At 36.6% G+C, this 27,295-nt stretch overlaps 1 protein-coding gene across 2 annotated transcripts in view; it reads left to right on the top strand.

Moving 5' to 3' along the window:
* Positions 1-271: 271 nt before the first annotated feature.
* The window catches only part of LOC122814877 (carboxypeptidase A1-like), a 69,833-nt gene continuing 42,809 nt past the window's right edge, over positions 272-27,295 (top strand). The window contains exons 1-4 of one of the 2 annotated variants that reach the window (XM_044087151.1): positions 272-336; positions 4,333-4,414; positions 6,769-6,903; positions 20,444-20,542. In XM_044087151.1, coding sequence (XP_043943086.1) covers positions 272-336; positions 4,333-4,414; positions 6,769-6,903; positions 20,444-20,542 — 381 coding nt within the window. Of the gene's footprint in view, positions 337-4,332; positions 4,415-6,768; positions 6,908-20,443; positions 20,543-27,295 lie in introns of both variants that reach the window. The other variant, XM_044087150.1, reaches the window with a different exon arrangement.

Genomic DNA, 27,295 nt, shown 5'->3' with positions numbered 1-27,295 from the left:
AAAATATTTTCTTATTTTATATATAAAGTCTGCTATATAAGCAGCTGTTTCATTCCCTTCAATAATGAGAAGACAGTTTCATAAAAAGTTAGATAGTGTGGGAAACATAGCAGTAGGAGTAGCAAAAAAAGCTTGTGAAGCAATCACACAGGTGACAAATTAGGTCATTTTGCACAAAGTACAAGGTTGCTGTTGTGTGCTGATGGAGATAAGGCATGCTATATAGGGAGGAAAAATCCCTTCATGTTTCAAGTGCCCATTTGTGTTGAAAATGAGGTCTCTGCTGGTCCTCAGTGCCTTGCTAGTGGCTGTTTTCAGCCAGAAAGTTTTTATTGGGTAAGTCTAATTTTAAAGAGGTATTTGACTGATTGAACTTTTTAAACTTTTGTATCCTATTTTGTAAGGTCTAATGTGTCTATTTTTGTAACACAGAATTAGTAAAACAACAGCAGCATCACAGGATTTGTTCATGATTATCTATTTACTGATTTTAAATCATTAAAACCCAATTAGGTACATGTACCTTTTCTGAGGTGCCCCAGGGATTTTTGCTATGTTAAGTGATTTAATCAGTCACACATTTTTCAACTGGAAATGGGTGGAATCAAACCCACATGGGGATGACATGAATGAAGCCTGTAAACATTTCATAGGTATATCACATAAAGGGGCACCTTACTGGAAAGATTTGGTTGTTAACATACCAGAGGTGACATACAGACTTGACAAATGTGCCCACTCTTGTTACTTCTTGTGGTACTAATGCTCATTTTCTCATATTGTTTGTTTGTGGTAACACACAGCATGACTACTATGAACCTTTACAGACCCATCAAAGAGCAGAAAAAGTCTTAGAAGATTTTTGTAGTTGTGTCTTGGCAGGATGACCTAGAGCATTCAGGCATGAGGATGTAATGTGTCCAGTTAATACTCTTATCCCTTGCTTTGCCCAAGGTTAAAGTAGAGGGATTATAACTGAGGTGTAACAGGTAGAACAAGATGTTCCCTTAAGGAATGTGGAGACAAACAATGTAGCTGTGTGTCCTGAAATAGAATTGTGACATGCATAATGTGCTACATCACTGAGGCCTTTTAAAGTGAAAGCCTAGAAAATCCAGATATTAAAATTTAAATTACAAAACTACAAGACAAAAAAAAATCATTCACAGTGCAAAGCATAGCAACTCTATTTTACTCTGTCAGACATCATAAAGGTTGCATTATAATGTTATCACACTGCAACATTATGGTTTGGAAAATACAGAGCTATTCATTTATGCTTACTGCCTTGGGTTATCTATGGTCTTTTCTTTGAATGTTCACTTACATCATCTACTTCAGCATTGTGCAACTTTCTTAATTCAGTATGAGATTTGTTTATGCAGGTTACATATAATGTAACAATTTTTTCAAAGTGTTACACTTCACACAGTTTATATACTAGCATGTTGTTATTATTTTTTAAGTAAGCTCATCATCTTACCTGCATACATATGCAGTACAACGTGGTGTACCCAGTAATTTTAGAATAATTCAGTTTATATTATCGTCATTAATATTTTACTTCCTCACCTTAGCTTTCATACCTTGTTTCCCAACACTGCCTTCTTGTAAACCCACTTTTGTTTTCCTCATCCCGTTGTCTCCCCTTTCTCCATCCAACTGATCGCCTAACTCTCTTGGTTTATTACTTGTCCTATCATCTTTCTTCCCCCCTCCTTCTAGCCCACACTGGGTGTCTGAACCTGCACTTTCTCCTCTTAGAGATTCATAGGTAAGCACTTCTCTATATGCATGTACAGGCCATTTTAAGTCTAAGCAATTTTCATTTTGATACTTAAATTAATTTATACTGATTAGTGTTAGATTGACCTTACCCATCCCATGTCTGATAATTATATATTACCCCTAGTGAGAATTACTCTGACCATATCATAGGCAATTTGAGGGGAACTCATGCATGGGATAAATCATTTGGGAGCCGCCTCTATCCATTAGTAGTACAAGGGGCAGTCCTGGAGTTAATTTTCTATTACCTCTCCCTAGATCCAAGTTGCACTTGAATATAGACAAGGATGAACTTTGTTTTATGCGACTGGGGAGCCTGTTTTCCAGAGCAGTGATATCCTCTGTGAGGTATAACTGTCCACTCCGAACTTTTCTGTTGATGTTGAAGAAGAGGTTTGGGTCCCTAGAGCGAGTATTTCTGATGCCATTTGACTTGCTGATGTGCAGTAAATCCATCAGTATTGAGTCAGAGGATGCCTTGTATGCCTAACACAGGTCATTTCTTAGCAGTTTGAATTTCCCCAAAATATTTCCTTATGAAAGTAGAATAAAAGAAGTCCAAAGTAGGTTTCAGTTTTCCATCCATTAACATTGTGACAAATAACCTCACAACATCCGATTATAGTCTAATTTGGTAAAGTTATAACTATTTTTATAATATTAAAAATCCCTCACAGATTTGTTTGCTTGCTTATACATTAATCCAAAATACAAATATTCAAATATTTGTTTTTGTAGGCAATAGTTCAAATTATTGTAGCTTGAATGAATATGCAGCAAATGATCATAATATAGCTGAATCCAAACCATTGAAGGAGTGTATCATAGTGTTAAAGTTCAAATAAGGCATGACCAGGCTGCTGTTAATTGCAGTTATTCAAAATATTTGGATGCAGTGTGGCACATGGCATAGGGATGTGCCACATTGCCACCATGGGTTCAATACCTAGAATCGTGACATGACCTCTGAGAATATTTTACAACCGTTATTTTAATGTTTTGTGTTTCCATGTATATTGCTAGCATTGTACTTTACTCAGTCAACATAGTTAGCAAAGTGCAGACCTTTCTCCCCCTGTACCTTGTTGATTGTCACGTGTAGCTGACTGACATGCATTTTTATAGTGCTTTTTATGCCTTTAGCTTTTAGAGGTTATCATGTTGTCTGTTTCATGCGAATGGTGAGAAGAATGAAGGCAGCTAGAGCTGGGCTACAGCCCTGAGCATAAATTTGATTATGAGGGTTTCTGACCTATACAAACAGTGTGCTTCTATAACTCACAGAAACAGAAAATGGTACAGCTGTGGCATGTACTTTCAAGAAAAGCAACTGCCATACACACTGTAACTTCACAGCGTAATAATGGTACACCTTCAGCAAGAGGCCATGCCCTTTTTTGCCATTTATGTGACTGTTGATAACACATAATTGTTTGCTAAAGGAAGTTGTAATTCAACCCTCAACACAGCAGCTGCAACACTGTGCAGAACAATTGCATAATGCAGGTGTGGACATTCTGCCCTGCTCATTACTACAGGCTGCACCATCCGCAAGATTACAGTACAGTATGAATTAAAAATCACTATAACAAAGCAATACTGTGCAATGGATTAATGCTCTGAGTTGCTGTTAGCCTCATCTCCCATCTTGTCCAATTACATACTCTGTGACTATGCAAGTGACTTAATCAGGAAGCATCCTGTGTCACCTCTCAGGTCTAATGGGTTAATACATAAGTATATTAAAAACCATAAATAAAAAAAATGCTTTAAAACATATGGAAATATGCTGCCCAGGAAAATAAGTTCTATGTTGCAAAAGCAGAAAAAATGGTGTAGAACATAGAGAGGATGTGATCAGTATATAAGCATTATTGATATTACTAGTAGTAACTGTAACCCGAGGTGGTGGTGCTACGGTAGCGTTGTCACCTCACAGTAAGACGCTGTCTGGTTCGATTCTCAGCTAGAGCATCTTCTGCGTGGAGACATGCATGAATGGGTGTACCTTCATTAAAAGGTTGTGCGTCAGGGCTGGTAACTCGGCACGTAAAAATCCACTACCAAACATTAGTGGACCGGAGTTCCGCTGTGGCGATCCCTAACCGGGATAAGCCGAAAGACACAACAACAACTAGTAGTAACTGTAAAGTACATTCTTGTTTCTATGGGTAACAGGTTCTACTTTTCTAAAAGACAGGTTGAAGTTCTAGCCTTGGAACTCCTCATAACATTTTAGGCAGAGCAGGTAGGTGTATAAAACAAGTATTCCCACAATAGAGCAAGAGTGAATAACACAGTGTTAGACTTGTAAAAGATGCAGGAAGAATACTGACAATGAGTAATAAATATTTGACTGAAATGCCTTGTACATTAGATTTGCAAAGGAGGTACTTGAAAGAATTGTTTTACTACAAAAGCATGACACAATTTTAAGAACTGTATCTGTTTTGTCATATTGTTACTGCTTTAATCTGCTCACTCTTTTTCCAAGGATATTGCATCCATTTATGATTTATGTTCTGCTGTTTTGCTTTACCCTAGTGATCAGGTTTTACGAATCACTCCGATCAGTCAGAAGCAACTGGTTCAACTCCAGGAACTGGAAGAGCAACAGGAGTTACAGGTACACAAAACTTATTCTCATGGAGCTTTTTTTCATCATAATTTGTGACAGATTTATGGCACCATTTCCTATACATAAGAATACAATTATATATTATCTCTGTAACAAAGAGAACCTTTTAATGATTTGAGCCCCCAATAAGATGTTCCTGCCACGGCTACACCCACATCAAAAAAGTGAATGTGCTGTTGAAGTAATGCATGCTGGGAAGTGTGGTTAATAGCTCTAAACATTGCTGTTCATACAGATTGCAAATAATGCGCATGCTGAACATCATTAGAACAGGGTGGAGGACTATTCGTTAATTATATGATCTCACTTCTTAACTCTCACAGTTCATTAACACATTTATTCTAGTTTTCAAATCACCATACCAGCGCTAAAACCATACCACTGTTAACGTAATTTGGGAATGAAGCAGAAAAGATAATACGTGCTCTTCTGAGTAAGCAATAAGTAATACAGAGTCACACTAGGATTTACCCAGATCAGATAATGGGTATAGGCTCCATGCCACGTTAGCAAAATATCATTTGAAGTGAACTTAGCTACAAACTGCTAATACATGAATAAAACTAATATAGGATTAAAAGTGTTAGTGTCTTCAAACACAGATGCAGTTTATAAGAAAGAGTTTATGAAGTCACGTTTTACTACTTATTATATAGGAAACACCTTAAAACCAGATATCTGATGTCTGTTCTTAGTGTACAAGTTTCAGTACAGCAATGTGAAACATATACTAGTTCAATTGCGCCAATACTGAGGATAGTAATTCAAGTTTTGTTACACTAAGTGACATATTTGTGAGACCTGCACAATGACAGACAGTAAAGTACAGACAGACAAACAGACAGTGAAATAACACAGTACATCAGAAGGGAATTGAGTGCAAACATTTGAAATGTCGGGACCTTCTAAATCGAGTCCTGAAATGCAGAAAGTGAATGGCAGAAAAAATGAACTTACATATGCTAAGATGCCATTTCTTAGATTATTCCCTTTTCTCTGAGGTATGGTGATCTCAGAGCTGGTATATATAAGTTTCCACTGCAAAAAGAAGTTTTGAGGAAAAGAGTGATTTTCAAGATTCTCTGTTGTGTGCTTTCAGTCTTTTATTTATTTATTATTTATTTATTTGCAGTTTGTTTGGCAGGATGGTCCATTGGGCCACAAGGAGCCCATTTTCAATGGAGTCCTGGGGAGAAAAGCTCCAGAAAAAAAAAAATTACTTAAAAGAAGCAAGTTATAACAATAGAAAGTACAGCAATACAGGCAAATGGCATTAGTAAAATGCAAACACAAAGAAATCTTTAAAAAATACAAAGTTATATACAAAGTTTGTTAATTTCATCAGTTGCTTATCAGGGTTAAGAGCAGCAGAATGACATTTATCGATGTATTAGCTCTTGGAGTATAGCTTAAGTTGGGGGACATTATGTAGGATGGGAACAGGAGCATTCCCAGTGGGATGCTAGGTGGGAGTGAAGTAAAGTTTTGAAGGAAGAGAGGCTGCTAGTGGTACGGATGAGAGGTCGAAGTGAATTCCAGAGGCGAGCTAGAGAGAAGGACAGAAGATGTTTGCCTGGTGGGTAGGAGGGTTTATGCAGTTTGATTTTTTTTTACTGTATTGTCGGCACTGGACATTTCAAGTACAGACATTTTAATTGGGAGCAAACTTGAGAGTTTCCATGCTATTTCTGTCATACCAGCAGTGATCTCATATAATATCACTAATGATTGTGGTACAGGATGTAGCCCACATAAATGGTATAACAGGGGGATCCCCCTCTTTATAAATGAATATGTGTGAAAGTTAAAAATGTTTCAATCTATTTTTTGTGCGTGTGTGTGTGTGTGTATGTGCGCACGTGTGTGAAAATTATTTTACACTTGTTCACATGTACATGCATGACTGCATATTACATTGCACAGCTTTAGGTAGTGTTTCTGCAGTGGAAAAGAGGAAAACATTTGCATTTTCTAAAGACTGCAATAGTCATCACAACAAAAATGGACTGAAAAGTATCCATTTCTTGCACTGGAGTGTGAGAGGCATGGTCAGCGACTACTTCACACCACTCTTCACAAATGTGCAATACAGATCATAAAGATTCATCAGCCCTTGCTTATCTAGTTTGAAAATCTAAGTATAAGAAAAAAAACTAATAAAATTAGAAGTCCAAGTGAGATTGTACTGCTATATATATTAATGTTTAAATCATTTAGTCTTCACAAGTAAAGCATTATCAAAAAAGAACTCATTTGAAGCTCAGTGATATATTACTTGTTGTAAGATTTATGTTATTATATAATTTACCTCTAACATACATATTTTATTTTTCTGTCTCTAGCTGGATTACTGGCTACATCCCAGCAGCACTGAACGTCCTGTAGATATCCATGTTCCTTTTCAGAGTCTACAGAATGTAAAGGTATTCCTAGAATCTAATGACATCCCTTACAGCATCATGATTAAAGATCTCCAGGTGAGTATGACATGGGATCAGGTATGCATCTGTCATTAATAACCAGTGAAATTCAGAAAAGTGTATTGGTGCAAGTCTGTACTGATTTATTTAGGGTTTTTAATAATAACACTGCTAATGCGGTAGCGTTGTCGCCTCACAGCAAGACGTTGTCCCGTTCGATTTTCAGCTAGAGCGTCTTCTGTGTGCAGGCATGCGTGAATGGGCATGCCTTCATTGAAGGTTGTGCATCCAGGCTGGTAACTCGGCATGTAAAAATCCACTACCAAACATTAGCGGACCGGAGTTCCGCTGTGGCAACCCCTAACCGGGATAAGCCGAAAGACACAACAACAATAATAATACTGCTAATAATACTAATATTGGCCATACCAATGTCTTATTGTCCAGGCAATTACAAAATTAGATTTAAAGCTAGAATCTATGCCCATTAAAATATGGATCAGCAACAAAGAAATTGAAATTAATGTGCAATAATTAGAGTTAAACAAGAATGTGACTATCACAAACATTTTTATTTTTCCAGAGGGCAAGCGCAGTTTAAGGCTATTTTGTTTGTTCATTGTGGGAAATCCAATATAATTATGGCATTTCTGTATTTCTGCATTTGAAACGATGATTCATATATTATTCTTAGTCATTCTCTTCAAACATATGTTCAATTAATACTAAATCAGAAAGGCAAAAGCTCAGCATACATTATGTTTCATTTTAATTCAAAATCTGCAAGTTCAATTAATTAGCTGTGTTAATTTCTTAATAACAAGAAAAACTGTAGTAGTTTAATATACTGGACATTAAGGATATACAGATTAACCAAAAACAAGCTAAAACAATCAATAATAATAAAAAACAACAATAATAAAAAACAAGTAGTGCAGTTCAGAATACCACTCTTAAATGGTAGATTCAGAGACCTTTATGAAATCCTTCGTGACTAATCATCTTCAACATTTATCCCCTTTAAGTACCTTAATTGTGGAAATTGGTAGTACAGCTGTTGAACATGCATTGATTTCTTTAAGACTTATTAATTACTGTGCTCTATACCTTAATATTGATGGTGTGATCTCCATCAGCTCTAACTTTCTCAGAACGAAGTTACTGGCTGACATGTCTCAAAGTTCTGCAGGAATTGCCCTAGTTGTTAGTCCTGAGGAGAATCAAATGATGAGTGATACTCTTAAGGAATCTACCTGGATTTGGAACGTGATACTCAAGGTATCCACCTGGATCTGGAATGTGATACTCATACAGTATCTAATTGCAGCTTGAACTATATGGTCAGGATCCCATGTCTAGGAAGAACTGGCTTTAGCCTTGCATTCAGACTGTCTTCACCTTTTTGCCCTTTTTCTTTTTTTTTTTAAGTCCCTTATCATGTGGATTTCTTTCAATGGCAGCTTACCTTGCTGTCTCATTTAAATTTACACTAAATATATATGTGTTGCAGAAATAAATTAACATTGTTAATTTAGCTATTTATTGCCATTGTTAAGGTCACATTCTCAATTAAATTTTAATTTTAATTTAAATATTTCTTGTACTTATTGCATTTTCTTATTTGTAGGATGCATGCATTGAAATACCAATATAAACACAAAGCTAAGGGACTTCCAAGATGACCGCATATTGACTAATAGCTTAATTCTAGCTCTCCCAGTATGAAAACAATAACTCAGCAGAGAAGGCCAGTGGATTTATATTTCTGGGTAAATTTCAGTAACTGGCTAATAAGTGTACTCCCTGGATGTCAGGAAAGAAATACAGAACCTGAAAGAAAATCAGATACAAAAGGTGATGGAAAAAACAGTGACTGGGAAAAGTACTGCAGATGTTCAGCAGAAAGCAGTACAAGCTCCAGACATGACTTCCAATAACCTAGAGGAATATATGACAACTGCACATAGACCTGGCTAAAATAAATGAAACACTGCTGGACTATATCTCAAATAATAAAAGGCTGGAAAAAATGGAAGAAGCTTTAAACAGATATTCAGATGAGGCAATAAAACTGCAAAAATCATAGGTCAAAATGAGGAAAAGGCTGGCTGAATATAAGACTGTTCAAGAACAGATGTTTCAAAAAATCATAGAATTAGAGATTAGAAAATGTCGGGAAAGCTTGAGATTTTCTGCTGTACCAGAGAAGCTGGAAGAAGCAGACATTATTCATTTTATGAAAGCACAAATAAGCAACTGGACTGGTATCACACAGTAGGAGCTGTTAACTGAAAGGGCACATCATGTCTAAGCTCCAAACCTGGCTATGAGAAAGCAACCTAGACCTATAATAGTAAAGATGCAATCCTACCAGCAGAAGTTAATTCTGACACAACTGTGGTAGAAGGACAAAGTACTAAAAGTTGAAGACAGCAGGGTGTCTGTGGAGAATGATTACTCATTGTACACCAGGCAGAAGACTATTCAGGGAATGTCGAGAAGCAGGCATGAGAATGAATCTGCTATACCCAAGGGGGACAAAATCATTTTTTGATGAAGCACATGCTAAGGAGGAAATACAAAAGTTTGTCCAACAAAAAGTGAGCTGTGAAACAAAAATAGATTCTGCTTCTTGTTCTTCTGGCAATAAAGACGACAAAGAGACTGTGCCAGTGAAACCTTTTCCAATGTTTCAATTGAAAATGCTTGAGAGAAGGAAAGAAGCACAAGAGTCGACTAGAAGAATCAATGGTACATTAGAAATGAAGCAGAGACAGAGGATTTCGGAGATGGAGATGAATAGGAATAAAACCAGTAACTTGGTAAATGTGGGATTACAAAGTTATAATAATATTTGTAAGACATGATAGAACCAGAAAATCTGGAACTATTGGACTTTTTTAGACTTTGTTAAACTTGCAGGGGACTCTAAAGCATATGCCCAACTTCATGTCATTAATGTTCAGAAAAATACTTAGGAGATGGGAAGAGGAAGGGCTAAGTTAACTGGAAGTAAAACAATTTTTTCCTTAATGGTAGTATTTTTATAGTGCATCATTTTCTTTGCATGCTATAAAGGAAAGTTTTCTCAGTTATTTTTAAGTGTAATGAGGATACTAATGTAACACAGGTGCTCCTGTTTTTTTTTTTTTTCCTTTCTCCCTTCTTCTCTCTTTCTCCTTGTTCAGTTTTAAGAAATGTAGACATGTAAAAAAAATAAAAGAAGAAGAAGAATAAAAGTCTGGTTAAAAGAGCATGGCAAGAGACAAAAACAGTGTGCTTTTTCTCATTCTTGCATAGGGGAGTGACTGGATTAAGGCCCTTAGTTTGATCTAGTAACAAGTTTTAACAGAAAAGCCTGCCTGATGCTCAGCTCTGCCTCTTCTTCCACACTAGTGTCATCCTCCTCTTCTGTTACATTTCAATCCTTCACGGTCTGTAAGATCCTAAGGCTCTTCTAACTCCTTCTCTGTTTCTATACCATATCCTTAAGCTACTGCTCAGGCTGTATTGCTTCTATTCTTTCTAACTCTCTTACTATCTTTCTGCATCTCTAACTTTCTATTATTTTCCTAACTGAAATTAACATTCTATTGTTTCATGTACTACAGCAGTCAGTGTCACACACTGCACTATCTACATACTATTTTTTGGATACTACATCATGTATGATGAGAGTGACTTTTATTATCTATAATGTTTTAACTCTATAGAATCATCTAGATATGTAGTATATATTGTAACATTTTGTAACATAGTTTCTTCTTTCAACTTATTTCTGTATAGTATTTCTAATATGATTTGTATTGCATTGGATTTTACTGTATTTGTATTATACGGTATGTGGAGCTTTTCTGCCCGGGCCACTGATAAAAATGGGTTTTCTAGACCCAGTCAGACCACCCCGGTAAACAAATGACAAATAAATAAATGAAAAATAATAATGAATATTATAAGGCTTTTTTCTAACAAATAAATGTATGCTTAGTAGCAATTCTGTGTCTGGTCCTCCTGTCTCCAGGAGACAAACTGATAATATGAAATGGTTTGGAGATAATGTTCCCAGAAAGCATACCAACATCCTAGAAGAAAGCAATGGTAGCTGTAATACCTAAAGAGGATAAAGATACATGAAATCCAGCTTCATACAGGCCCATTTCAACATGAAACCATGATTATAAAGTGTTTATGTCTACAATGGCTAAAAGAATGGTAAACTTGATGCCGGATATGGATTAATGTGGTTTTGTGGAGGGGAAGCAAACATTCAATATTAACAGAACATTGGTGATCCAGAGGGAAGCAAAATGTAAGAAAATACCACTATTGTTGGTGGATCCTGATGCAGATCAAGCATTTGTCAGAGTAAGCTGGGACTTTATGAGCAGGGTAATGGAAGCATTTGCATTCCCTGATAAAATTATAGGGTTGATTACAAGGATATATGAGGGATCAGAGATGAAAATTATAGTGGAGGGGTTCCTTTCTGATAATTTTTGCTTGAGCAGAGGAACCAGGCACCTTTCCCCTTTGTTATTTGCATTATATTTAGAACCATTGGCAAAGAAAATAATGGACTCAGAAATTCAAGGATATAATTGGTATGGTAGTCAAGAAAAGCTGTCTCTTTTTCAGATTATATTATTTTATACCTGATAAAACCAGAAAAGGACATTACGGTGTTGTGGAACATTTTGAGACAGTTTCAGATCTTTTCGGGATACCAAATTAATGAAGCTAAAACAAAGGCAATAGCAGTAAATTATATAAGAACACACAAATTGGTTCAGCAATATCCATATTTATCGGGACATGATAAAATGAAGGATTTAGGAGTATGGATTAAAAATTATTCTGATGTGGCAGCTAAGGATATGTGGGAAGAGACTAAACAAAAAATAATGCAAAACCCGAGAAATTAGAAGGTCTGTTATATGTATATGGATTGTAAGTATGGTTGGGTATATTGTAAGCGATGGTAAATGGTTGCAACCAAAATTATGTCAATATGGTTTATGATGCAAAATGCTTGTAACTAAGACTGATACAATATGGTGTGTTCTATTTATATAAATGTATGATTGACTATGTCATAAGTGATAATTTAATAAAGATGTTTTCTTGTTTAAAAAAATATCTATATTTTATATATATATATATATATATATATATATATATATATATATATATATATATAAACACAAGGCTTTCCTTTCACTGCGTGATCGCCATCTTAGATCCTGACAGTCATTTTATCAGTTTTACTAAATATCGTGCAAGTGCTAGGAGTGTCTTTCAGATGACAACTCACCATCCACTGCCACCATAGCTATAATTTTCTAAAAGAAAATGTCTTTAGTGAATGGGTCCAATTTATTTGTTTATTAATTTACTTATTTTTTATTTGCCTTTGATTACCAGAAAAGTCTGACAGGGCAAAGTCCCTTTATAGCTGTGGACTGGGGAGAACAGCTCTACATTATATACATTTTTCCAGAAAACTAATATTAATTAACAACAAAATATACAATATAACCCTGAACTATGTATGGTTTAACAACTGAACACTATACAGTATTAACAGGATGATAAAGTCAGAAATGTCTAAATAACATTCAACAGTATTTTACAGTTCATGTATGAAGTCACACAGAAATTTTAGTATACAGACAACTGTGTAGGTATTCTCATATTTTATCCAGTTACTCACCTGAGATGTAAACAGGTAAGAACATGTGAGAATTTTTTGATATTTACTCGATTTGGCTGCATGAGGAGTAGACTTGGTAATGGTGCTGGCAGAAGGGCAGGATTATTTTGCTGATAGGTATGACTTAAATGGGATTTTAAAATACAGATGGGTAATTATTAGACTAAGAAGGGGATGTTACAAGTGCATCATTGACATGTATGTTTTCAACTTGGATTTAAATAGTAGATGAGATATTTCTGAGGTTTGTAGTGGGAGATTTCCAGAGTTTAGCAATGTATATGTAGTATAAGCAATCAACAGTATGATTTTTAGATTTTACCATTTCCAATATTATCGACTGATAAGATTTTAAGTCATAGTAGTTTGATTGCTGGCTTGGAGGTGAATGCTCTATTAGCTTAGTTTTCTTTGGATTTTGGGAGTAGTTTTGACTGCTCTAGTCAGTTTTTAATTTTGTAAAAAAATGCTACAGATCATCTTGGAGCTGTCTGACTGAAGAGGAAGCACATATTAGTGTTGAGTTATCTGTATATTGGATTATATTTGCTGGGAGAGAGGCTGTATGCATTTTATTTATAAATATATTAAAGAGTAACAGATCTAATATATTGAACCTTGTGGCACAACTGTTTGCTGAGGAGATGACAGCCTATATGCCGAGTGTATGCACTGGTTCAGTGACTAAGCTAACTTTTAAACCAATTGACTATTTTGTATGTGAGGCATAATTCACTGAGTCTAGTTAATAATATTGGATGTGAAACTGTATCAAATGCTTTGGATAGAAATAAAGGTGTAACAATTTCAATGTGATTTTTTCTTTTATGAACATAGGTTATAAAGTTAGTAATGCTATTTCTGAGCTGGGGCCTAATCTAAATCCAAGCTGTGTTGTGGAAAATATTTTGTTCTCTTTCTAGGTAGTTAACTGTATGAATTCTTCAAGTATTTTAGATAGAGGTGGCAGGATGGCTATAGGTCTGTAGTTTGCCAGCTCAAAAGATTTGCCACCTTTATATAAGGGAATAACATAGGACTGTTAACAGAGTTTTTGGATTATAGCTTCTTGCAGATAGCAACTGAAATGTATGGATAATGGGTATGAAATAACATATACAGCTATTTGGAGATATTCTGTGGAATATGGAACATAGGTGGGTTTAAGTTTTTAAATATTTTTTTTATCACGCTGGTAACAGTGGTGATAATGGGTATGAAATAACATATACAGCTATTTGGAGATATTCTGTGGAATATGGAACATAGGTGGGTTTAAGTTTTTAAATGTTTTTTATCACGCTGGTAACAGTGGTGATAATGGGTATGAAATAACATATACAGCTATTTGGAGATATTCTGTGGAATATGGAACATAGGTGGGTTTAAGTTTTTAAATGTTTTTATCACGCTGGTAACAGTGGTGATAATGGGTATGAAATAACATATACAGCTATTTGGAGATATTCTGTGGAATATGGAACATAGGTGGGTTTAAGTTTTAAATGTTTTTATCACGCTGGTAACAGTGGTGATAATGGGTATGAAATAACATATACAGCTATTTGGAGATATTCTGTGGAATATGGAACATAGGTGGGTTTAAGTTTTAAATGTTTTTTATCACGCTGGTAACAGTGGTGATAATGGGTATGAAATAACATATACAGCTATTTGGAGATATTCTGTGGAATATGGAACATAGGTGGGTTTAAGTTTTTAAATGTTTTTTATCACGCTGGTAACAGTGGTGATAATGGGTATGAAATAACATATACAGCTATTTGGAGATATTCTGTGGAATATGGAACATAGGTGGGTTTAAGTTTTAAATGTTTTTATCACGCTGGTAACAGTGGTGATAATGGGTATGAAATAACATATACAGCTATTTGGAGATATTCTGTGGAATATGGAACATAGGTGGGTTTAAGTTTTTAAATGTTTTTTTATCACGCTGGTAACAGTGGTGATAATGGGTATGAAATAACATATACAGCTATTTGGAGATATTCTGTGGAATATGGAACATAGGTGGGTTTAAGTTTTAAATGTTTTTATCACGCTGGTAACAGTGGTGATAATGGGTATGAAATAACATATACAGCTATTTGGAGATATTCTGTGGAATATGGAACATAGGTGGGTTTAAGTTTTTAAATATTTTTTTATCACGCTGGTAACAGTGGTGATAATGGGTATGAAATAACATATACAGCTATTTGGAGATATTCTGTGGAATATGGAACATAGGTGGGTTTAAGTTTTAAATGTTTTTATCACGCTGGTAACAGTGGTGATAATGGGTATGAAATAACATATACAGCTATTTGGAGATATTCTGTGGAATATGGAACATAGGTGGGTTTAAGTTTTTAAATATTTTTTTATCACGCTGGTAACAGTGGTGATAATGGGTATGAAATAACATATACAGCTATTTGGAGATATTCTGTGGAATATGGAACATAGGTGGGTTTAAGTTTTAAATGTTTTTATCACGCTGGTAACAGTGGTGATAATGGGTATGAAATAACATATACAGCTATTTGGAGATATTCTGTGGAATATGGAACATAGGTGGGTTTAAGTTTTTAAATGTTTTTTATCACGCTGGTAACAGTGGTGATAATGGGTATGAAATAACATATACAGCTATTTGGAGATATTCTGTGGAATATGGAACATAGGTGGGTTTAAGTTTTTAAATATTTTTTTATCACGCTGGTAACAGTGGTGATAAGTGGTGATAAGTGAGAAGATAGTACTGACACAATCTACATCCCTTACTGCTCTACTGGCCATACTGAGTTTACTAAGGGAGTTAGCAGAAATTATGTAGAACAAATTAAATCCGCATGCATACCTCTCAACATCATAGCACAAGAAATCTGGACAAGGTCAGAACTAATAGGGGGAAAAGGCTTCAAAATAGTGACACATTTTAAATATTGCTCTTATAAACTTAGAAAGTTGATAGAATAATAGGATTTTGTTAGCATGCATTTTCTGAAGGATATGAAGTCTTAAAACTCAAATTTATGCTGTCATTTAGTGACTTCAGTCCTCAGTGTGATTTACCAGAAAACCACACATTTTATGAGGAACAGACAAAAAATATGAGACAAAAATCTGGACATTCTGAGAAGATCTGGGTAGTTCAGAGGCATGTCTACGTGTTATGTTACAATTTGTTCTTCTGTGAAAGGGCAGATTGGTGATTTTTACCAGGCTGAATAAGTTTGATTGTTGTCCAAAACTGGTGCTTGATTTTACCCTTTGGAATGATACTTTTCGTTAGTTTTTATAACTGCTGATATTGTTACTGATTGTTTTTTTTTTTCCTAAATACATTTTCATGCTTTATCTGTGTTGTGCTGGTTCATTAGCATTTTCATATTTCCTGTAACCCATAGTGCAGGTTTTGATTTGAATCTTTTTCCTGCCCTGAGATGCAAGGGAGTTTAATACAGGCAGAACGGTTTTGTTGAAGGGAGTTATTGCATTATCCAAAGGCAGTGCTTGCTGTGCATTAGAACAGACAAGAAAGGTTCCTTATCAAATCTGGTCATAAGTCTGATCGTATTTCTGAATAGTTTGTACTGGATGTTTCTATGAATTTTGGCATGCTTCCATATGGTGAGGACTAGATTATGATGCTTCTATATGGTGAAGACTGGGTTATGATGCTTCCATATGGTGAATACTGGGTTATGATGCTTCCATATGGTGAAGACTGGGTTATGATGCTTCCATATGGTGCACACTAGGTTATGATCACTAATTATGTAGGGCATCGTTTCTGCATGGGCAATATTGTTAGGATTTGATGCTAGTATCTATACAGTTCAAAATATTTTCTTTTCCAATAAATTAATCTGTTCTGGGGTCATATGTATTAGCTGTGTTAATCCTTATGGATTGATAGTGGGGTGAATAGTTTTAAAAGCACACTTTTGTAGACTATTTTCAGTGGAGGCCAGAGGAGAAAAGCTCCAGAAACAATTACTAACATACTATAAATAAGATATTTACATGAGTATTGTGGTTTACACATACAGTTATAAAATACAGCAGATAACATATGACTGTATAAGATATTTACATAAGCAGAGTGGTTTAGACATACAATTAAAAGAATAGCAGGCAGTATCATGTGATTGTTGTTCATACAATATGTTTAGTAGAGATTATCTTGAAGATGTAATAAAGATAAGAGAAGAGAGAGAAAAGCCTAAAAATACGAGCCAGTTTGTCAAAGGAGGAGAATATAGAACAAGTTCACATGAGGGTCATTGACATTTTAAGGGAAAGCTTTTTAACTTAGTCTAGCAGAGAGGTAGTGGGTATAGATGGGACAATGTAGACTAAGTGGCAGTGAGTTGGCAAGTAATGTGTGATAACAAATATAGTACATCTGTGTGAGTTTTAAAGAAGAGGTTGGATAGTGGGTAGGGGAAAGGTGTTAAAATATGTCAGCCAGGTGCTAGACAGTTACAATTCTCAACTCAGGCATAGTGGAAAAGCTAAATAAACTGGGAATAAACCCCTACGTCACACAATGGATTGCCAACTGGCTCACAGATAGGATGCAGGAAATTAAAATAGCGAAAGTTATCTCCACAGAGAGACCAATCACCAGTGGAGCCCCCAGGATTCTGTGCTGGGACCTCTCCTCTTTGGCATCTACTTTTATGATGTAAAAGCCAATACTAAAGAGCTCTGGATGACTAAGTTTGCAGATGACTGTAAGCTAGGAGCAATCACTGAATCCCCAAATGACTTAACTGTCTTGCAGGAAGGTTTGTCCCAAATAAATAAATGGTGCCATAATTATGGACTGAAACTAAATGCTAAAAAATGCATTATTGTATCCTTTGGGAAATCATCTACCCCAGGGAACTACCACATTGACAATATGCTCCTAAGAGCTGACAGTGACCTAACTTTTGACCAACATAAGTCCATTGTTGTAAGAAAGTCCTTCTATACTGCACAGCTTATAAACAAAGGGATTGTATCAAGGTCTAGTGATGTCATTGTCCCCTTTACTCTGCCCTCATTAGTCCAATCATTAATATAATGCCCCTTTGGCATGTATTGGTCCAGGTACATGCAACAACTGGAATGCCCACAAAGGTACCATAATAAAGCATACAACGCCTAAACAAAATGTCCTACATGGACCAACTCACAGCCCTGTCAATATCCTCAGTATCCTACAGACTTCTAAGAGGAGACTTGTGTCTGGTATCCAAGGCATCTTCTGACCCATTACTGATGGATTTACTGCACATCACCAACAGAAATACTTGGCCTAAGGATATAAAACTCTTCTGCAACATCAACAGAATGGTTTGGAGGGAAAGGTATATCTCATAGAGGATACCATTGCTCTGTAACAGACTCCCCATCCACATAAACCAAAGGTCATCCCTGTCCATATTCAAGCTGAACTTGGATCTATGGATTTATCGGTGTTGGCATTTGTATGGGCTGAATGGCAAGGTTCAAAGCTTTTGAATATAAAATGGCTACACCAACAGCAATTTTATAAGTTTGATCATTACAAGCAATGTTGTAACTAGGAGACAGTATTTACTTACATAAGTTGGTTACTTCTCTGCTTATCAGAGATGTGTGATCCTCTCAAATCTAGATGTCTTATAAAATGCTATAAAAACCTTGGTCACTGTTAGAAAAATACATTAAGGCTGAAAACATAGCATTAGTGTTTTTTTGTAGTGCAGAAGACTAAATGTGACATTTAATATACATTGAAAGCAAGTTTTCTTGTGGGGGCACTATCAGTTTCTCAAGAAAATAAAATGGCCACCACTTATGATGCTATACACATCTATGAAAAACTTCACTGTACTTTATTAACCAACTGGAAATGTTGTGAAACAGCCCACAGAATGTGGATAACAAAAAGTTAATACTTTATACTGTCTTTACAGTACCAGCTGGTGTAAGTTTTTCTATTTTAATTTTAAATAAGGAACAATGTTAAACCTTTTAGTAAGACCTGGAGATTTACTAGAAAGAAAAGCCTGCTGCTACATGGTTTTTATTTCTAGTAAAATAGTATCTGTGTTACCATTCTTGATATTAATATGAAGCACTAGCAAGCAGTGCAATTTAACATTATGTGAAATATCAAAACTGTCATATATAAAAAGCCAAGACATCTTCATCAACAGTATTTCTAATGGTCTTATAAGCTGTGCAAAACTACAATTAAATTGTTCCCTGGCAGGGCTGACTTCATGGTACAGAGTGATGATGAAGCCCTGACTGCTACCCTAGGAGATACAAGTTTCACTTATAGATCCACTCCTTGAGGAGTTATGCATGTGGCTATGAAAAGGTATTCATTGTGCCACCTTGCTTATCTTGGGAGGGAATTAGATTTTTTGCAAGGGGTACAGCCATTGGTCAAGGGTCACCAGTCCTGTTGTAAAATAGCAGCAGCACAAGTTAGCACTTCATGTATGCCATGTATGGGATAAAAACAAAGAAACGGAAACAAATTCGAACTATGAACAAAATGGCAGCTCACTCCAGTCCAATTTGCATAACAGCTGACAAGGTAACTACAGCCAGCTAATATAAGAAAGAATTGGTCAGAAGAGGAAGGAAGACATTAGATGAACTGAGCAGGGAATTTCAAAATAATAAATAACAAAAAAACAAACAAATCAGTAAACAAATATGTTTTAAAATAAAAGTAACTAACTACATATTTGGAAAACACTAACACATTTGTTTTACTAGTAAAAGCATGAAAAGAAAATTAACTTTATTACTATAAGATATTATTTCCTTAAAGTAAGTGGTCATGAAAATTTAAATATCAGGTCTAGATAATTGTTCTAGTCATATTGGTCACAAAGTTTTTATTTCATTATCACACAATAAACTGTATTGTTAATCTATGCTTTTATAAATACCCTAGGATTCAACTGAATGTTGTGTGACAGAATATATACTTTCTGCACTTTTATTTGTGTGAAGAAGTTTCTCTTTGTTTTCCCACTGGCTGCCGACCATCAGCTCCCTGCAATCAATTAACCCATTCATTCCTCTTCGCCTGAGAGCTGTTCCCAGCCTATTCATTCCATTGTAGGTTAGAGCTGATGGCACAGTCTTCACTGCAGCAGCCCTTAAGGCTTTTTCTGCTTACGTCTTAACCCTGCTCCTGCCCCTGCCCTGGTGGCTGATGTGAATACTTGCATGGTGTCAACTAGTCAACCAGAACTGCTGATCTCTTCCCAGGATGGATAAGTAGGCATCAGCTACTCCTTCCCACCCTCCCCTGTATGGCCCTTTCAGCTCCCAAACCACTACTGCAGCTTGGGTTTCTGGGATGTATTCAGGGCTTAATCCATGTACACCACAAAGGTACACGGTATTAACAGGCTTTGTCTGTGAGCATTTATCTTTACACTGTTTTTGTATTTGCAAAAATGCTTCTTTATAATAACTTATGAATTTATTAGTAAGATGCATTCTATGTCTCAGTCCTCACTTAAAGTGTTAAAATCCATGTGCTAGTATTTAGGTATATAGTATGTGAACCGCCTAGACTTTAGAGGACAGGATACATACATATATCATGCTTTCTAAAGGAAATTGAAATAAATTGTGGACTAGGACTCAACATAATGTGATACTGGATTTTTTTCTGAAGCGTGTTTAACATGAAGTTAGAAAGCATGAATTGCATAAAATCAAATATGAGTGTATTACACAAGCCTGATACAAAGTAAATGAAAGTCATAACTGACTTCACAAAACTTTTGTTTATATCTAGTTCTATTTATGTTAAACTACATGTTCTTACAATTAATTTAACTGTCACTGTAAATGTTTAATATCTTTTAGGAAGTTGTGGATTATGAAGAGATGGAAATGAAGGCTTCCAGGACTGTATCAAGAAATACAGACAGCTTTAACTATGCAACTTATCACACCCTAGCAGAGGTAATAACCTAACTATGCTTTATGTTATCACACCCTAGCAAAGGTAATAACCTAACTATGCTTTATGTTATCACACCCTAGCAAAGGTAATAACCTAACTATGCTTTATGTTATCACACCCTAGCAAAGGTAATAACCTAACTATGCTTTATGTTATCACACCCTAGCAGAGGTAATAACCTGACTATGATTTATGCTATTACACCTTAGCAGAGGTAATAACCTAACTATGCTTTATGTTATCACACCTTAGCAGAGGTAATAACCTAACTTAAGTATGCTTTATGTTATCACACCCTAGCAGAGGTAATAACCTAACTATGCTTTATGTTATCACACCCGAGCAGAAGTAATAACCTAACTATGCTTTATGTTATCACAACCCTAACAGAGGTAATAACCTAACTATCCTTTATGTTATCACACCTTAGTAGACGTAATAACCTAACTATGATTTATGTTATCACACCCTAGCAAAGGTAATAACCTGACTATGATTTATGCTATTACACCTTAGCAGAGGTAATAACCTAACTATGCTTCATGTTATCATACCTTAGCAGAGGTAATAACATAACTTAAGTATGCTTTATGTTATCACACCCTAGCAGAGGTAATAACCTAACTATGCTTTATGTTATCACACCCAAGCAGAAGTAATAACCTAACTATGCTTTATGTTATCACAACCCTAACAGAGGTAATAACCTAACTATCCTTTATGTTATCACACCTTAGTAGACGTAATAACCTAACTATGATTTATGTTATCACACCCTAGCAGAGGTAATAATCTAACTTAAATATGCTTTATGTTATCACACCCTAGCAGAGGTAATAACCTAACTATGATTTATGCAATCACACCTTAGCAGAGGCAATAACCTAACTATGCTTTATGTTATCACACGTTAGTAGAGGTAATAAGCTAACTTAAGTATGCTTTACGTTATCACACCCTAGCAGAGGTAATAACCTAACTATGCTTTGTGTCATCACACCCTAGCAGAGGTAATAACTTGACTATGCTTTATGTTATCACATCCTAGCAGAGGTAATAACCTAGCTATGCTTTATGTTATCACACCTTAGCAGAGGTAATAACCTAACTATGTTTCATGTTATCACACCCTAGCAGAGGTAATAACTTGACTATGCTTTATGTTATCACACCCTAGCAGAGGTAATAACCTAGCTATGCTTTATGTTATCACACCTTAGCAGAGGTAATAACCTAACTTAAGTATGCTTTATGTTATCATACCCTAGCAGAGGTAATAACCTAACTATGCTTTATGTTATCACACCCTAGCAGAGGTAATAACCTAACTATGCTTTATGTTATCACACCTTAGCAGATTTAATAACCTAACTTAAGTATGCTTAGCAGAGGTAATAACCTAACTATTCTTTATGTTATCACACCTTAGTAGAGGTAATAAATTAACTATACTTTATGTTATGTGCAAACAGTTTGTAGGAATAACATGGGTTATAAACATCTGAATGTACATATAGCTTGATAATTCTGGTCTGCTACATAAAGAGGCTCAGGTACAATATCTTTTCATAAAATATTGTAATAGAATATAATGCATCAACTTAACCAAGCAGTTCATGCATCTAGGGCAGCAACAAATCCCAGCTGAGTTCCTGAAAACAGGCAGCCTATTTGTAGTAGTTAGACACACACACACACACACACACACACACACACACACACACACACACACACACACACACACACACACACACACACACACACACACACACACACACACACACACACACACACACACACACACACACACACACACACACACACACACACACACACACACACACACCTTTGACACTAAAACATGATTGGAGATAAATGCTCAGACCTTTTAGGCCAGGCACACATTGAGTAATTAACTTGTTTCAACAATGCAAGGTCATTTCAACAAACTAGTCCTGGTCATACATAGGTAGGATCAAATCATAGCCTGATTTATTCTATTACAATGATCTTCTTTCAGGGCATGCTTTAAACTGTGATGTACAGGTTTTGTTTTGGTATTTAAATATTATTTTTGTTTTTGCAATCTGTGATTTCCTTTCAGATACTATAAATGTGTTGTTTATATACATGTATATATATATATATATATATATATATATATATATATATATATATATATATATATATATATACACACACTATATTGACAATGTTGCTGGATTTGTCAAACGTTATGCTGCATAGAAGGTGCTCCTGTTTCTTATATCTCATTAATACCTGTTATCTGGAATGTTGCACCTCTTACAGCCTGCATACTTTCTTGCATTCCAGAGCATTTTCTCAAAAAAAATCAACTTAAAGAGCGTAATATAGTCAAGTATTTTCTACTGCGAGGCATCCTAGATGAACAGTCTTGGTGTCATTCTATTAATAAATACTTGTCCTTTCTATTTTTGCCTGCTGTTATAAGTTGGTATGTCACATAATTAAAAATTTATCCCTAAAAAGGTCTGGATGCCATGACGAGCTAAGGGTGTTAACTGGAAGCATACAAAAAGGCATTATAGGCTTGAATGAGATATGAGCAAGCAAAATTGTAAACTAATTTTTGTTATCACTGAGTAATAGTACATATTGTGAAAAAATTTAAGAAAAAGAAAAAAAACGTATCTTGTATGAGAGTGAAATAACAGAGAGAGAGAGAAAGGAGCAGGACACATCCCCAAGACCTATAATTACCATCCATTGATTTGACCTAGACTTGCAAGTTTCAGTTTCATTAAACTGTTGAAAATAAGTGGTTTTCTATCATCACTATGTGAGACGTCTGTCATGACATGGTCTATAACCACTTGCTTATTTCATTCATCCACCAACTTCTTTTATATGTTTTTGACCAGGTCAATTAGTATAAATTTCTGTGTTTTCAAGTTTGTCATCTCTCAAGTTGTGTCTGAAATGGGTCATGTTCCAGCTCACTCACTTGGTTAACAATCCAACAGTCAATACATAAATCATCAAATAAACAACTAAAACAGTCCAGACTGGTAAACCAGATTACAAACCACTCATGCACAATGACAGACAATAGTCACCAAAGATCTATCCCATACTTTTGAAGTTAAAAGACTGAATAAAAAGTTTGTAACCTACTTAATGTTACCAGGCAATATGGAAAAATGGGTTACATGGGATCTATTTTGGCTGGTCAGTGCTGTGAGACACAGGAATTTGTGATTAAAGCCAGTCCAGGGCTAGACCAGCAGAAACAGCAGTAGAAGAAAATCAGATGAAAATATTTGTACATAATGAAAAAAACAAACAAGGGAGTTCTTATTTATTCTTGGACTAAGAGGAAGTTGGACAGTGGGACAACAAAAGCATGGGCATGTGTGTGTCTACATGAAGACAGGGGGTCAACGTTTGGATTGAGGAGACGGGGAATATGTGCCCGGATCCTATTTCCTTACTGTAATAGTGGTTGTGCTTGGCATATTTTTCTCTTGTTTACTTTGATTCTTCACCCTTTATTTTAATTTAAGTAAATCCAAATGCCCTGTGAGAGAATGAGGTCTGATTTCAGGTTCATTGTAAAAAACACAAACTATACCACAAGGACACAGGCAATTAATACTTAGTATACTAATTTATACAAAAAAAAATAATAATAAAATGAAATACGAATGGTAGCACTGTGCCAGAGTAGCTAGCACTCCAACCTAGAGGCACTTGGTTCACAAGTTCAGTTCTCAGCTGAGGATCTTCTCTGCAGACTTTCTATAGTCTGTGTCTATATGCTTTTTGTCAGGTGCCCTAGTTTCTGTCAACAGCCCAAAGACATGCTAGTGGTTCATAGCTTCAAAGGCAGATACTAGGCTATCGGCCCGAGGGCCTACGTAAGCCGAGCCAACAAGGTTCCCTAGCTTATGCCACCCAAGAAAGTTATTTTCCTGTGCCACTGTCAAGCAGAGACACAGAAGTGATCCCCAGGGTGTATTTCCTATTTTCCATCCACTCATCAAGATTTTTCATGAAGAGTGCTAATGAAGAACTTTGCTCGACATAGATGGGTAGCCTGTTCCAGAGTATGGGAAGTCTCTGGGACAGGAATCTATCCCTCCAGCATGTCCTGTTTATTGTGTTGACAAGGTTTAGGTCCCTAGACTGTGTAGCTTGGTGGGATTGGGATTTCTTTAGGTGTAGCATGTCTAACAGTTCTGGGTTTGACATAGCTTTATATGTTAGGCAGAGATCACCTCAGAGTAGGCGATATGCTACAGAGTAAAGCTGGAGTTTTTTGGGATAGTCAGTGTAGGGCATCTGTTTGAGGCCAGTAATCCTCTTTGTGAGGTACTTCTGTGGCCTTTCCAGCTGCTGCAGATGTCTTGTGAGGTACATTCCAAATGGGGCGTTGTACTCTATAATGGGTCTAATGAGTGTCGTGTAGAGGGGAACAATGACTTCTTTTTTCCTGGATTAGAACCCTTTTATGATGAGGTGTGCCATGTAGAAGGGCTTCATGACTACTGTGGTGATGTGACTATCAAAGGACAGACTACTGTCCACCTGGGTCCCAAGGTCTCTTATCACACATTCAGTGTTAAGTAGACTGCTGTCTATGTAGTAGTTCATGGGTACAGAGTTTTTACCAAAGGGGATGACAATGCACTTTTTGACATGGAGCTTGAGGCCATGGCTCTGACACCAGGCATCTGTCTCAGTGAGGCCCTTCTGTAGGATTTCCACATTATTTGGGACTTGACTATGGTTCCTAGTTTGCAGTCATCTGCAAACTTCATTAGCCAGAGGCCTTCTGTGTTAGCCTGTACTTCAGAGAAGTAGATACCAAACAGGAGAGGTCCCAGGACTGAACCCTGTGGTACTTCACTTGTCACTGGTTTGAGGTCAGATTTGGAGTGTGCAACTTTTACAGTGTGGTATCTGTCAGTGAGCCAGTTGGCAACCTATCGCGTGAAGTAGAGATTTATACCTAGTCTAGTGAGTTTAGCTATAATTCCAGAATGGGGGATGGTGTTGAAAGCCTTGGCAAGGTCAAGATAGTCTGTGTGAACCACCTTACCCTCATCTACGGCTTTGGTGGCTGCCTCAAAGAAGTCAATCAGGTTCAGGAGGCATTATCTGTCTTTCACAAACCCGAACTGGGTGGGATCCAGAGTTTGGAGGTTACGAGTGTCTTTGTTTATGACTTCCATGATGATACATTCCATGGCCTTGCAGACCAGGCTCATCAGGCTAATAGGGCGATAGTTCCTGGGATCAGTGGTGGCTCCCCCTTTGTGGAGTGAGATAACTGTTGCTGTATGCCATTCAGTGGGCACAAAGCCTGATGTGAGGCTATGATTGAACATGGTGCTTAGGTGGGGAGCCAGTTCGTTCTGAAGTTCATGTAAAATGTAGCCTGGGATGTTGTCCGGTCCCATGGATTCTGTGTTTTTGGCTTTAGACAGTGCAGCTTTTACCTGCGTAGTTGTGATTACAGGGACTCTGCATTTTTCCTGTATAGATATGGGCCCTTTAGGGGGTGAGGAGGGGGTAAAGTTAGCACTGAACCTATCTGCCAGGATGTTGGCAATATCAGTTGGTTCTGTAATTTTCATGCTGCTGTGCTGTAGCTCAGAGCAGATCTGGGTGTTGCCATTAAGATTCTTGGCATAGCTATAGAATGCTTTGTGGTTGTCCTTAGAATCAGTAGCGATTTTGTTTTCGTAGCTAGCTTTTGGAGGATCTTATAAGGAACCTCAGCTTCTTACTGAGGATGACCAGGGAGCTCCTCCACTCATGGGATTTTACTCTCTTTTGCAACAATTTCTTCCTTCTGTTGTACAGTTTGTTTATGGCAGGGAACCACCAGATTGGCTTCCTTTTTTTGGAGGATAGCATCTTGGTTCTGTTTGAGATAGCATGATCCATGCACTCATGTAAGTGCTTATAGAGTGCATTTGTGTAGGATTCAGCAGTCGTAACTGTATTGTCCATCTGCATGGGTGTTATGAAGTTCACCACTTCTGTCTTAAGAAGCATGAAGTTGGCTTTGGAGAAATTTTTTACCGTGGTTTCCTTAATGGGGGGTGGGGGCAGGATGTGGATATCAAGGGTGATTAGCTTATGGTCAGATTGGACCAACGTGGAGCTGACTTCAGGTGTGGAACACCAGTCACTCATGTTGGTAATGACTAGGTCTAGGATATTGCTGCCCCTGGTGGGGGTGTGAATAAGTTGATCCAGAGCATTGGAGTTTATGAATTCCAGAAAGCATTGTGTGAAGGAGTTGGTACACGAGTAGTTTTCCCAGTTAATGGTGGGGTAGTTGAAATCGGCCATTATTAGGATGTTTGGTTGAACCCTAATATTTTACAGTACATCAAGAAAAGAGGAGTGGAAATCTTGGGGCATGGTGGGGGATCTGTAGCAAGCTACAATTTGGATTGCAGTTTTGCCCAGAGTTAGTTGCACTTGGATAATCTTGGATGCATTATGCTGAGCAACTAGCCTGGAGTTGTGGATATACTTAATGAATATGGACACACCTCTGCCTTTTGTGTTCCGGTCCAGGTTACATGGCCGAAAAGTGTGGTATGAGTTATAGCCTGGTAGTGCAGGAGTGCTCTCTGGAGTCTTAAACCAGGTCTCAGTCACTGCACAGATACCGATGTTCTCCATTTTAAGGAGTGCCTCGAGTGAGCACATTTTGAGATTTAGACTTCTAGCATTGAGTAGCATTACCCTCA

The sequence above is a fragment of the Protopterus annectens genome, chromosome 11.part0 (genome assembly GCF_019279795.1).
Source record: "Protopterus annectens isolate FY-2018-M chromosome 11.part0, PAN1.0, whole genome shotgun sequence".
NCBI lineage: Eukaryota > Metazoa > Chordata > Ceratodontiformes > Protopteridae > Protopterus > Protopterus annectens.
Note: the sequence above shows the minus strand (reverse complement) of the source record. Positions and strands in the feature narration are given on the sequence as shown.